We start from the raw sequence: 15050 nt of genomic DNA, 5'->3' as shown, positions 1-15050 counted from the left end.
GAATGTTGCAATTTCCATTCTCCTTTGCAATACTGCTTGAGTGTGATTAGAATGGGAGGGGGCTAGTGGTGGACTGCAATGTTCCAATCATTGCACAGATTTGCTATGGGATGGAGGTCTGGGCTTTCACTGGGTGACTCTAGGACATTGGTTTTAAATTAAAGCCACAACAATGTGGCTTTTTCTGCGGGACATTGTCCTGCTAGAATCTAAACATAATCCCATCTTAGGTCTCATGCAGATTTCGCCAGGTGTTTCTCCACAATTTGCCCATATCCTGCCTTCTATTTTGGCAAGTTATATAGTATCTGGAGCAAAGCAGCATCTCAGAAGCATTCCATGTTTCATTGTAGGAACAGTGCTCTTGGGATCATGCATAGTGTTAGACTTGTGCCAAATAGAGCCACTTGTCAAAAACTTAAAGCTTGGACTCAGACAACAGAATCTCCACCACTTGTTATGTATGTGGTCCTTAATGGGTTTCTTTTCGCAACCAGATTTGCAAAGTGTCTAGGATTTTGCACCATCACCTTTTTGAGGATTCACAGCACTAGCTTCAGATGACAGCTGTCAAAACAATTACTGTGAGGATTCACAAAACTAGCACAAGATGACAAACCTTTGCAGGAGCAAAGCAGAGTGAAAGATACTCCTTTAATGACTATAGAACAATATTATTTAGACAATTTTAGAGAAATGTGCAAAACATTTATGACCACTATTGTGAATTTAGGATTTTGGAACAGAAAGATAATAAAAATGAGAAACACTCAGTGAAAATTCAATCATTTTATTAACTGCCCTGAAAGCATGCATTATATTACAGCACCTGTAAACAGTCCATTCAATGCGCTGACATAAGCAGCCTTGTGGGGTTTGGAATGTTCAGTATAAATGTTTTTCTCTTGTCCACATAAAACAGACATTAGTGTGACACTTTGCATGGCTAGAAACATCCATAGCAGCTTCCAACGAATTACTTTGTTAAATTATCGCATTGCACTTTTATCAAATTTATTGCTACATAAAAAAGGCCATTTATAATTGGTTATATTTTACATTTTCAGATTACACTGATTGTCTACATGCAGATGCCTGTTTAAAGAACAAGTCTGAGCATGCTTTAGAGCAGGGCTGTCCAACTGGCGTTCTGTGGGCCGGATGTGGCCCGCCAACATCCGAAATTTTCATAGACTATTATGACCATTTTTTTTTTTTTTTATAGTATACGGTGCATGAGCACATGCTTGCAATATATATGTTGCCCTCTTCAATACTTGGGACAGCAATGCTTTAGAGCAGAGATGAGCAACCAAGGGGGTTCTCCAGTTACTGCAGAAGGACTTGAAACTCTGGAGCAGCTGAGGAGCCACAGGCTGCCTAAGCAGAATTACTCAGCCTCATCCTTGGCATCCAAGATGCACCCAAACCATAGAGGAGCATTACTATTGTGAAGCAAGCAGAGTACCTCGCCTCAGGCAGCAGAATGTGGGGGAACAGCAGAAAAGGGGTCAGTTTGGTCAATAATTCCCTCTAGCCCTTTAAATTACTGTTGCTTCTTCTCCACTAACATACATCAGGAGGAGCGCAAATTGACAGCGGGAGGTATGGGGCACATAGTAAAGTTATGCCTTAAGAAACGTCATGGTCCTGATATAAAACTCCGCTTTCTGTCGGTATCTCCCTTAGTCACAGAGTGCTCTTCAAGAGTAAGAGGCGCGCTGTCAACTAGTCCTACGCTTACACTGTGTGCCACTTCTTGATCTCAGGGAGAGCAGCAGTAACAGGAGATGGGGAAAAGAAGAGCCCACCAAAAGCCAGGAGGCATTTGCCATAACATCATTTTAATATGGCAAAGAGGGTGGGGGCGCGGTTGGTGGGCAAAACTGGCCACCTCAGGCAGTGTTAGGGCAAGGAACAGTCCTGAAGCCATACGATCCAAAAAAAAAGGCAAAAAAGTGATCACTTACTGATTTACATTTCAATGAAGCAGTCCATAGCAGCTAATCAGATACTGATATATGAAAATATATAACAAAATAAAAAGCAAAACATGACAAACCAATTCATATTTCTTTCTTTTTTTTTTTTTTATAGACGATCACAAATATTTTAGAAGAAGCCAAGAAAATAATCTGAACCCAACCATTTATACTGTCACTTGGCTGAACGGATTTTTATGGGGAAAAAAAAAAATTAATTGATGAAATGGGAGTAAGTTAATATAAATTTATTTAAAGATTTTCTGTGGGGGAGAGGATTATATATAATTATTTAAAAAAAATAATAATTGCATAGTGCTATCTACGGCAGGCCAAAAAGCCTTGAGTTAGAACGGCAGATTTAATTTTGCATACAAAAAAAGGAATCTAGATGAGGAATGTGAAATGATTTTCCTAGATGCATAAGGGAATAATCCAGTGTGAGTGCAATGCTCCCATTAAATTGCATTGATTAACACAATCCCTTGAACGTATCCTAGTGCAAGTGACAGCTCTATGTATATATTACTTAAAAGAAAAAAAAAGAAAAAAAAAAATTTCTTACTCATTATTCATATGTCAGATGCTTCCAACATAGTATATTAACATATTACTATTCTATAGAAATCTAATTATACACAGCTTGTTATTAATACTCGGGCTGTGCATAGGCACAACTGTGGGCGATTCGGAGTAAGAAAGCTAAAATATACAGAAAAAGAAAAAAGTTATTTGTCAAAAAATATTTCCCTTTCCAAGTATAGGAAAATATCAGCTACCAATAATCTAAGGCTATTTTTGGACCCCTGATAAGACTATATTACAGATTATTTGTAAAGATATATCACCATATTCAGAGCATAAACATATTTTTTCTTTAAAAAAATGACAATATAAGTATTCAATAAAAGTCTGATACAGAATTCCGTCTCTTTACATACAAGTTCAGTAGTATATTCCAGCAAAACCAGGAACGAGAAGGTTTGCGGTTTCCAGCACAGGAAGAAGTAAGGCCCCTTTTATCTTATTGGCAGAACAAAAAAAGAAAATAAAAAATGTCTTCTTTTGAGAAACTCAATAGGTTTAATCATGCTTCCATGAACGTGAAAAGACAGATCATTAAATATCTGAAACGGACATCGAACTCTGAGATTGCAGGAACAGGCCGCCTCATGTCAACTGAACGGCTTTCTTCAGCTTGTCAATCTCAATCTAAGGAGGATGGGAAAACAAACAGCAACTGGTTACTTTACATGATGCATGACGCGTTCCGCCGATGGAAAATGGCATCTGTAGATTAATTTACTCATTAGGGTAGATGTGGACCCCTTGTAGATTACTTTGTATAGGTGATATAGTAAAGGTGAGCTAATGGACTTTTTTTTTTTTTTTACAGTGGATGCCCCATCTGACACTGCACTGGGGTAAAACAGTTATGGTGACAAGTTTATTATAGAACTTTATGGGAGATCTAGTATTGAAAGGGATAAATAATAAAGAAAATCCATCTTTGGATAAAAGCCTTGTGTCTAACATAATGACCATGCAGAGCTGAATACAGCAGTAGTGGGGGCCAGAGGCACTTATGGGGCGACCCAGGCAGTGGTACTAAACAAAGGGGGTTGGTTACGCTTTAACTATTACCATTATTCCGACATGTTTAAGCCCTACAAATAAAATCTGAAATTATGAAAAACAGATGTAAAAATAAGCAGACTTACCTTCAACACGACGCTGGACATCTCCGATGAAAGCACGATGCTGACAGCAAGTGGTTCCGATTAAACAAGTGTTCGGCACTGCAGGCTGATGTCATCGCAACGTCTGTCAATAGAAATTTAAAACGGCAATGTGGGGACCCCTAAGGTTAAGTGTTTAAACACTTAACCCGACATTGCCGCTTTAAATTTCTATTGACAGACGTTGCGATGACATCAGCCTGCACTGCCGAACACTTGTTCTATCGGAACCACTTGCTGTCAGCATCGTGCTTTCATCGGAGAAGTCCAGCATCAGGTTGAAGGCAAGTCTGTTTATTTTCACATAGTTTTTTCATAATTTCGGAGGTTATTTGTAGGGCTTAAACATGTCGGAATAGTGGTAATAGTAAAAACGATTACCACCGAAGCGGAGGGGCCAAGGAATGGGGGAAAATGTCTGAAAGGAAATTAAGCCTAAAATACAAATTAACGGATGAATTTACTTGAGATATAAAACAAATTATAATCATGGTAAAAACATATTACAATCCATATCAGTATGATGCTGAATGCTGTTAATGAATACAAAATTGATAATTTAAAAAGATTCCAGTCTTACCTAAGAAGCTCCCTTGTATAAACCTATAGACTCACTCTAATAGGAATACAATAGTTCCACATTCTGATTGGTGAAGAGTAGTCAATATCTGCACCATATATTTATAGTGAGAACCTTTCTGTGTTGTTCCACTCACAGATTAGGAAGCTTCTTGCAGCCCGATAGAATTTATATGGGAGGGTTAGAGCTGCAGGGTCCTATAACTTGTATAATGTAGGTTGCTGATATACCGAGGAGTTGTCAATCCCAGGTACCAATAAAAACGCATCCAATTCAGCTTTGACAAACACAGTCTATGGCAGCAGCATTTAGAAAAAGCAGCTTTTTCAGGTGGCAAGGCCGACGCGTTTCGTCACACAGCCCAGCGATCAGAAGCATACCTGATTAATCTATAGCACAGGTTCCTAACATGTGAGTGCAACAACACAGATGATGGCAAGTTGTTGCTCTCTATTATCAGTCATTTCAGGTAGAGAGAACGGCTACAGTGCACTTCAGTGAGTTTAGGGACAGTCCGTTATACACAGGAAAATTATTCCTCTAGGACTCATCCTAACAATCTTCAGTTCTCAGTCTCCTGAAACTTTTATACATCCATTTGTGAATATCATTACTTGTAATATTAAATAAGGAAACTTGTATTTTAGCTTTACAGGTTATTTTATCTCCAACCATATAGTTATTGGTCGAGACAGCTCATACCGCTTACTGTTCTCCACAGCTTCTTCACAACAGTGCCACCAGCAGGCTAAGGCAAGTAATGCACCTAACAACTCTGACTGGTAGAACAGTACAAACAAGACATTAGGTGTGAGCAGGAATTTGAAGGGGGCCATAAAAGACCATTCCAGAACAGCGGTCTCCCATGATTTGTCTCTTTCCAATACTGGCTCAGTATCGTTCTACAAAAATCACCATTCTTTCAGTAAAGACTTGAACTGCAGTGACACGTCACACAATTCACTTACTTCTAAACTGGTACGTCTGAGTTTTTCTTCTTCTAAATCTTTTTTTACTTTATCAATTTCTTTCCTAGGAGAAATAAAAATACATGGAAGCGTGACGTGCTTTCTGCACCAAAGACTTTCACAACAACGGATACACAGTGATGCTAGAGAGTAGGACTACAATAAACCTCAATCACTGACACAAACACAGCATCAGGTACCTATGTTCTTTCCTGAGCGCATCCACGATGGTTATCAGCTCGCTTAACTGGGCTCTTAACTCCTCCATCTCGCTCTTCTTCCCATCGTTGATATCCATAAAGAGAGGGATCGGCGATACATGCTGGGGGGTGGTGCTTGGTCTTGACACAGTTGAAGTGGGGGTGAAAACGGAGGTTGAGGATGTGGAAACCGATGGCTAAAATAAAAAAAATAAAATTAAAAATAACCTACAACATAGGAAAAGTGATGTCATCAGAACAGCAAGTGATGTCATCAGAACAGCAAGTGATGTCATCAGAACAGCAAGTGATGTCATCAGAACAGCAATAGAGGACATGATATGTATACGTTACATCTAAAACATAGCAGAGGATAGTCCATCTAGTTGCTCCGTCTTCCAAAACATGTTACTATTTTGTACTGTTTATACAACTTGGTCTGCAGGAAAACATTTTCCAAGCACTGAGTCCTTCGCTGATCTAACATTAGCGGTACTTGTAAAGCACCAAAGTGGTGCCTAGTGCTATACATTGGGGGCAGGAACAAGAGGAGTGAAGACCTGATATAAGGGTGGAGAGGTCCCGTCTCCTAAGAGCTGTTCAGTAGGGATGGATATACAGGTGAGCAGGGTATATGTGCAGCGCAGAAGACAGAACGTGTCATTTGGACATAACAATGTGTGGGGGTTGGCTGCCTTAGAGAATAAATGATCAATAATTGCTAAGGAGAAGCTGCTGTCCTAGATTTGGGGAGATGAAGCCTATAGACAAAACTATCATTTACCATCACCTAGAATGTATTATTACTCGTATTACAAGAGCTACATAGTGGCCTAGTGGTTAGTTCTTCTGCCTCACAGCACTAGAGTCATGAGTTTGATTCCCAAACAGGGAATGTGTGAAGTTTGTATGTTCTTTGTGCTCAAAAACATATTACTAGGTTAATTGGCTGCTTTAAAAACTAACGTGTGTGTGTGTATGTTAGGGAATTTAGACTGTAAGCTCCAATGAGGCAGAGACTGACGAGAATGATAAATATTCTCTGTACAGCGCTGCAGAATTGGTGGCGCTATATAAATAAGTGGTGATGATCTATAGACTTTGAACACTGGTCACCAAGCTTCTTTAAAGAAGTTTCTTCTGCCCAAGCAGTGTGCGCTTTTTGCAACCTCGCAAGTAAACATCTAAGGGCTAGATTTACTAAGCTGCGGGTTTGAAAAAGTGGGGATGTTGCCTATAGCAACAAATCAGATTCTCGCTGTCATTTTGTAGAAGGTACTAAATAAATGAAAGCTAGAATCTGATTGGTTGCCATAGGCAACATCCCCACTTTTTAAAACCCGCAGCTTAGTAAATCTAGCCCTAAGACTTTGCCAACTTATGCTCGTTACAACTTAATGTCACCCAGTGTTTGTGCTCGACAGGAAGACCTTCCAATTCCACCCTCAACTGACTAACAAACCCCCCCTCTCCCCTACTATTAAAGGTTTATGTTCCCTCTGACATTTAAATAACTCCCACTCTATGTAGGACAGCTGAAGCCGGATGTACATGTCTGTGTGCGAGTGCAGCGGTCAGTATGGGTGGTCAAAGTGACACTGAATTCATGGGCCACTGAGAGAAATCTGGGAAGGGTTTGAGCTATACAGATATCACACAAGTTGGTGACTATTTAGGCACCATGGCAATTTGCCATGTAGAACTAAGCATTAGGTACCTTCTTTACGTCTACGGTTATGGCACTGTCCACTTCTTCGGTATGATGTATCTTTTGGTTGTCAGTCAGCTCTTTACAGTTCTAGAAGAAAAACAAAACTGGTAATAATGACTAGTTTGGCATCATCTTCAAAATCAGACAATGCTTTCAACATTCATTACTTTGTGACTTCAAAATCTGACAGATTACAGAGCTTTTAAAAATGAAATGACAATAAACACAAAAACAAACAAATGCTGCAGAACCTTAAAAATGCGTCAAGAAAGATAAGCCTAAAAAACCCGCAATCTGATACAGGTCATTGTGCGCTTGTTCCCTGCCAGGAGCGCACAGCGGGTGTCACCACCTATGCAGGGGGCAGTTTTATTGCTATAAATGCAGAATGTGACACGGAACAAGCTTCAATTACAACTAGTAGCCAGCATATTTTTTTTTTAAAGACCGTCGAGTCTCCCATTGCAATTCCATCCTCAATACTTACAGGACTCGAACCGTTGAAACGGCCAGGAGGCCTCTTGCCGGGCACCTTTGGTCTGCTGGCAGTGGGGTGGTTAAGGTTGTCTGAGGTAGGCAGCACATCATCAAAACTTAGCTCTAAGAGGACAGAAATAAAACACAGACTTAAGGTTCCCATGTACTACTAGGCATCCCATGTCTGTACACTAATACAGATTACTTGTCATGGAAGGGGACAGAATACACTTGTAAGTTCAGCAGGACTGGCACTGGCTGTATCGCATCAAAACTGTCAAAGGTCCCTGAATATTATATTCCTTAACTGAATGCCAAAGTTCTAAATGACCGATCTATTGAGATATATTTTTAGTAAAGTAAAGAAGAGGCTGTAAAAACTCTTCCATGATGAAATGTATAACAGTTAAGGAAGTCAATCATCTCACACAATCCTCCCGATGCTGTATTTATAAACATGCTAATTACTACATGAAATAACCAACATCCAGCACACAAAGCACCCACAACTGAACTCCTAAGGATAAAGAACATTACTTATAACTCAAACAGCAGTCCCAAGATGCTACCCTGGAGACCTGTTCTCTGTGCAGGAGCTAAGGCATGTGTTCCCCGACCACCCCAGGTACTAGATGAATGGTAAGACAAATTAAAAAGGACTATACGTAACATTGGATACCAGTCTCAGCTCTGTAGACCATTAGCCAGCTGGGTACTATGACCGTCAAGCTACATAAAGCCCGATAAACATGTTCACATTTGTCTCCAACAGGCTACTCTGCTGATTTGAAAATGCCGGCTCTAGTAATCTACTAAAACGTCTGGGACCATTACCAAACCACTCCCACTACTGCAGGGTACGAACGTCTTATATTATTCATTCATTTTACTACAGAAGTTTAGAGAAGTCAAAAATATAATTCACAAAAAGAGAGCGCACATTTTCATATAAAATAACACAATTAATGAAACAACTGTTTCTTGCATGTCCAAAGCAGACGGAGCTCTGAAACGGGTTTTCCACCTTCGAACAACTGATTTATTGGCTTTTCCATGCCCTCCTGCAACATTTACTAAAAATGCTGCTTTACTTTCCAGGGTTCCTTCTGTGATTTCAGCTAAGTATTTATATCTGGGAGAAGAGTTTATTTGTCGGTCCCTGTGATAAGATAAAGTTCTGGTATCCTGTCTGCATTGGAGACCAGGACAGAGAAGCTATGTATTAATATCAGGGGGAGGAGTATATTTGTCGGTTCCTGTGATAAAACACAGCTCTGGTATCCTGTCTGCATTGGACCTGGACAGAGATGCTATGTATTAATATCAGGAGGAGGTGTATATTTCTATGTCCCTGTGATAAGACAGTTCTGGTATCCTGTCTGCATTGGACCTGGACAGAGATGCTATGTATTAATATCAGGAGGAGGTGTATATTTCTATGTCCCTGTGATAAGACAGTTCTGGTATCCTGTCTGCATTGGACCTGGACAGAGATGCTATGTATTAATATCAGGAGGAGGTGTATATTTCTATGTCCCTGTGATAAGACACAGCTCTGGTATCCTGTCTGCATTGGACCTGGACAGAGATGCTATGTATTTAGCAAACCTTGCAGGACAGTTAGTACAATGAATACATATTGTAGAATACATTTGCAACACATAAAATCATGGACCCCTTGCATAATAATAAAGTACCTATGAATGACAGAAAGTTTGTTGCAACAATGAATCAAGCCGTTAAAGGAGTATTCAAGTCAAAATGGAGTTTCCCCTAAGGAAGCCTCCACTGTGGTAACAATCATACAACAGTCAATAGGAGATACTACACAACCTGCATATACCTTTCTATGGCGAGTATTGGTAATCTTTCAGAACACCGACATTCACTGTTAATACAGATAATACTTACAGGTATTACGCATATATTAACATTACTAAGGAAAGATGAAGGGTCAAAAAAATAAAATGAGTTTATACAGATTATGGAATTCCTCATAAACCATAGGGAGATAATATCAGATAACAGCCTTCCAAATCAATGCTTAGGTGATGACATCACTACTCGCTAATTATATAGATATTATCTACAGCAGAGTCTACAAATATTCATATCAAAAGCGCTAGATATCAGCACACTGGTGTGAAACCACCAATTGAGTTGCATGTTGTGTTTTCGTGGGGATATTATTAACTGTATACACGTCGCCCGTTTTACAGCATCAACGATCTCTACACTGCTCAATTCAATCACACCCTTCAAAGGTCCTTTCTGCTTCCAACTGAATAGAGAAACACGCAGCTCAATAGGAACCTTCACACCCATGTACCACAGGCGTTCCACCTATTACATAGCTTGTTTTAGGCCCGTTCAGCAACAGGTGCGATTACCAGAGACAAAAGCAATATATAGATATCAGAGAAGCGATTCTACCCTGAAACAGAGCAAAACGTCTAATCTGCCGGGCAGGAGGGAGCGGAAACGCTAATCATGGCGCTAAACCTTGCGCTAATTATTCTAGGTAACACTGTGGACTTCTGTGAAAGAACGTGATCTTACCAAAATGGAGAAGGGTAGGGGAAGTTCCTGACACGAAAGAAGGGGTACATGGCAAACAGGAGAGGAAACAAAATCTGGAAAGAAAAGTGGAGGAGAGGAATGTCTAGAACAAAGATTTCAAAACAAAAATTACTTTGCAAAGCAGAAGAAAAAAAAACATTATCATAAGCTGCAGAGTGCAGGCATGCTGAGCGAGAGAGGTTAGTGCGAGGTGCAGGCAGATGAACAACCTACTGATGTTTGCATCAGAGTGAAACCATTACACTGATCTATGGGGTTATTATCACAGCATTAAGCAGTGTTTTACGTATTGAATTGTCAAAATGTATATCTTCTTGCACAAGAAACATATACTCTGTATAGAAGCACAATGCCATCTAAAAGTGTTCAGATATATCGGAAGTACACATACATGCCCCATGTAGTATAGTTATACACATTTAATACAGATTTTCTAGCTGTGCAATAATTCTTCTACAGGGATAATAAGGTTATTGGAAGGCAAGTAGAAAGTCAGATATAACATTCCGCTGAAGACTCTTCAGCTAGTTTCTACACCATATTAAATGGCTTTATGTTCAATAGGTCTGAGAGAAGGTGTTCATTCAAACAGACGGATGTTTGAAATAATTGTAGGAATAAAGTAAGGTAACTTGTGTAGTAGATACAAGATATGTCAAAGATTAAAAACGGAGAATGTCTGGCTTTCAAAGAGAAACCCAATTAGGACACATAGAAGAGGCGATTCCTATCTACCACGCAGGGGAATTGTTGTGTTCAGAAAGCAATTAAGCCATATTTCAGTGTTAAGACCCCTGAAATGAAAACTGGAATATTTACTTGCTAAAATTAAAGGTCATCCCCTTGCTGAAAGTCTAGCAAAACAACGTATTTTACAGCGTGAATATGACCAATAGGTGGCTGAAGATGACGTCCGTTGCTTACATAACGGACCACACATGCTAAACCCATGAAGATGGAGACATTTGTACAACACGATCCATAAGCAGAGAGCTTTGTGTTGGAGCGTATAAAAAAAAAGAAAGAAAAGGATGGAAATATAAATACAGATGGACTGTATTTTGCACACTCCACAATAATTTGGGGAATCCATTACAAATATTGACTTGTTACATATATCATGCAAATTACATACGGAGAAACTGGAGAACAGAAGCTGGTTGAGTTTACAGAAAACAATTCTTGTCAATCTGTAGGCTCTAGATTAGAGTCTGTCTGCCGTCTCTATTGATATACACATCAGGGTATAAGACCAAGCGGCCGAGTCCTTGCTTTCAAGAAGAAAACACAAACGCATAGAAAAAAAGCAGGATGTAGATTACACAAACAGGAACGAAGTCCGAAGACGGAAAAAACAAATCCTCTTTGGAGAGATGGCGATGCACAGACACGTCAGAGGAGAGCTGTCACGTACCACTGATCACATGCATTAATAGGGGGTTCTCCATATACACAGCTGGTATATAAGCCTTTACATACCGTTTTCTTTTGGGCTTTTCACTGCACTTGGCTCAACCTCTATGGATTTTGGTCGACTTAATATTTGCTCCAGATCCATCTTTGTTTTACCAAATGGCTCAGGTTCAGACTTGGGCCGATTAAGAGGTGACTCCCCGTTGGGCCTAAGATAAAAACCAACACAGAGTTAATTATCAGGACAAACATGTTATGTGTTTCATGAGCTCAATACTACAGAGTAAATGTTAATAAAGAAACTTGTTAAACATGTTAAATTCTACTATTTTGTTAAATAAAAAAGTATAATTGTCAGTTCTAGTTTGTCATCAAGAAGATACTCCAATAGCTGGGGGGACATGTCATTTAAAAAGTATTTACTTGCACTACCTTCTGCAAGTCCCTAGGTGGAGCTGTGTGTCCAGCTATCAACCAACAGCATTTTAACGCTACCAAATTGCTCCCATTAATAAAATATGGAGCAGAACCAACTACTAAAAGAGACATACTGCAGTGACCGGAGTCAGCAAATCTAATCAATGATCTTTAAATCACATATATGAATTACAGCAGACTGACCACCTCTTGCTTATGAGCTGTGAACTACCAGTGCAGCCAAAGTCTTGCAGAACACGCTCGGACTTGTAGTTCCACAGCTGCTGAAAAGGTCACCTGCCTACGCTAAACATTTAATTTACATTCCAGGGACAGGCGATCACTTTAAAAGGCAGATAGTAACTGACGTGCACCCAATACAAGACTGAATCATGTGAACAGCATCGGAGGGGGGTGGGGGGAGCAGTCACGTCTGCTTAACAAACCAAATATATGAGTACTTTAAAACACACACATGATTTAAGCAATGTAAAAGCCATAAAGTAGTCTCCAGATACTGTAATGAGAGTCAGTCTACCTACCAGCAATTAATTGGAGGAAGGGTGTCAATCAAGATATCATGGAGACATTGTTGACATTGTTGTGCTCACTATTCAGCTTAGTAATTACTTACACACGAGAGTGCCAGACACGCACGGGCAGTCACATGACCAATCTATTCCATTCTGGAGACAAATAGAGCGCTGAGGAAACCAGCATGCTATGCCAATTAGTTTCTGCACAACAACTAGTGCAGGCTGCACACAATATACACCATACGTAGATAGAAGCGTGGATACAGGACACCAACGTGGCTGCCTCCACCGAGGTGAAGTAAAAGGTGGACTTTCATCACTTAGGCTCCCTGTACAGTTTGATTTATGTCCGTATAGTCTAATTAACATCTATCGAAAAATAAAGCAACATTATATTGGTGCCAGAGAGCAAAAGCAGTTACGTCTGGAGAGCTGTAAAGGAACAAGAACCAGGGACCTCATTAGCTGTATCAGCAGTTTATGGAACCAGTGATACAATAAGTGTTCTAGTGGTTCCATACAGTAGACATCTAGAGAAAAGATTCTTGGGAACCCATCCTAATTACAGATAAGGCATTTAATTAGTAAGGCTAGGTACACACTGGAGAATTTTTAGACCAACGAGTGTTCCTATGACTGAAGGTCCGACCGGTCGGGCGATTCACACACACACTACACACGATTTACCTTCAGATCTGTGCTCTTCATCTGGTCCTATAGTTGGTTACAGAATGAGAGAACAATATTCATTCATTCCTGTCACACCGATTAAAGCTGCCTTGTTATAGCTATACACACATCCTCACCAAATTCATTAGCTTCTGTGACTCTGAATAATTTGTTCTGAGACTGAATATTTCGTTTCAATCTACAGCGGTCATTACATTTAGTCACCGGGACATGTTCGTTGCTGGCATCGGCCGTAAAGACCATGATTCTGTAAACTCTACAGAGATTGTGATCGTGACTACATACACACTGCAGGATCGGAAGGTGATTAATAAACTTGTCCCAAGCAGTGGGACCAACCAAATGAAACAACAATCGGCACTTTGGAATGATTGTTGTTCAATAGATTACAATGCTGGGCGCTCATCAGATATTTAACCTAGTAGTCTGGATACCTAATATTCAACTAAATATACTTCAATTGGTTGTATAAAAGATAGACATTTATTATAATACAATAAAAGGTATGAAACATCAATGGAAAATAGTTCCACTTCAATATGATGTGGTGTAGACAGCAAGATGATAAACACTAATGTGATATGTGGCCCAGCGGTCGTTTGGCTCGATAGTCGGCTGAAATCCCCCCAGTGTGTACCCAGCCTTAGTGCTTGTAGTAAGCACACAATCCCGTCAGAGTCGTCTTTAGCAGTTCAGGCGATTTCTCCAACCCCTGGCCATGACATATCTTACTTGGATGGTTGAGTGGAGAACGCTGGCTTCTCCGGCCGTTTGGGTGGGACGGTGGCTGGCTTCAGTAGACTATTGGACTTGTTTACAAGAACGGGTTTCTTGGGAGGTACCTGAGGTGCAGCTGGTTTGGAAGGCTTAAGATCCAAAAATGGCTTTTCTTCTGCAATGAGAAATGAAAACATGTAAAAAAAAAATCCATTTGGCAACAAACAACAATACCAACTGTCAGACCGTTATACCTAGAAACAACAATACCAACTGTCAGACTGTTATACCTAGAAACAACAATACCAACTGTCAGACCGTTATACCTAGAAACAACAATACCAACTGTCAGACTGTTATACCTAGAAACAACAATACCAACTGTCAGACCGTTATACCTAGAAACAACAATACCAACTGTCAGACCGTTATACCTAGAAACAACAATACCAACTGTCAGACCGTTATACCTAGAAACAACAATACCAACTGGCAGACCGTTATACCTAGAAACAACAATACCAACTGGCAGACCGTTATACCTAGAAACAACAATACCAACTGGCAGACCGTTATACCTAGAAACAACAATACCAACTGGCAGACCGTTATACCTAGAAACAACAATACCAACTGGCAGACCGTTATACCTAGAAACAACAATACCAACTGTCAGACCGTTATACCTAGAAACAACAATACCAACTGTCAGACCGTTATACCTAGAAACAACAATACCAACTGTCAGACCGTTATACCTAGAAACAACAATACCAACTGTCAGACCGTTATACCTAGAAACAACAATACCAACTGTCAGACCGTTATACCTAGAAACAACAATACCAACTGTCAGACCGTTATACCTAGAAACAACAATACCAACTGTCAGACCGTTATACCTAGAAACAACAATACCAACTGTCAGACCGTTATACCTAGAAACAACAATACCAACTGTCAGACCGTTATACCTAGAAACAACAATACCAACTGTCAGACCGTTATACCTAGAAACAACAATACCAACTGTCAGACCG

The 15050-nt window shown here is 40.0% G+C and overlaps 1 protein-coding gene across 3 annotated transcripts in view; it reads right to left on the bottom strand.

Moving 5' to 3' along the window:
• Positions 1–774: 774 nt before the first annotated feature.
• Positions 775–15050, bottom strand: part of CD2AP (CD2 associated protein) — a 71202-nt gene continuing 56926 nt past the window's right edge. For all 3 annotated transcript variants that reach the window (XM_075201345.1, XM_075201344.1, XM_075201346.1), the window contains exons 12-18: positions 14026–14185; positions 11717–11859; positions 7668–7780; positions 7187–7267; positions 5470–5666; positions 5270–5333; positions 775–3194 (exon numbers count right to left, since the gene is read on the bottom strand). In XM_075201345.1, coding sequence (XP_075057446.1) covers positions 3153–3194; positions 5270–5333; positions 5470–5666; positions 7187–7267; positions 7668–7780; positions 11717–11859; positions 14026–14185 — 800 coding nt within the window. In that variant the 3' untranslated portion in view covers positions 775–3152. The remainder of the gene's footprint in view (positions 3195–5269; positions 5334–5469; positions 5667–7186; positions 7268–7667; positions 7781–11716; positions 11860–14025; positions 14186–15050) is intronic.

This window comes from Mixophyes fleayi, chromosome 3 (genome assembly GCF_038048845.1).
Source record: "Mixophyes fleayi isolate aMixFle1 chromosome 3, aMixFle1.hap1, whole genome shotgun sequence".
NCBI classification, from domain to species: domain Eukaryota; kingdom Metazoa; phylum Chordata; class Amphibia; order Anura; family Limnodynastidae; genus Mixophyes; species Mixophyes fleayi.
The sequence above is the reverse complement of the archived record's forward strand: the minus strand, read 5'-3'. Positions and strand labels throughout refer to the sequence as shown.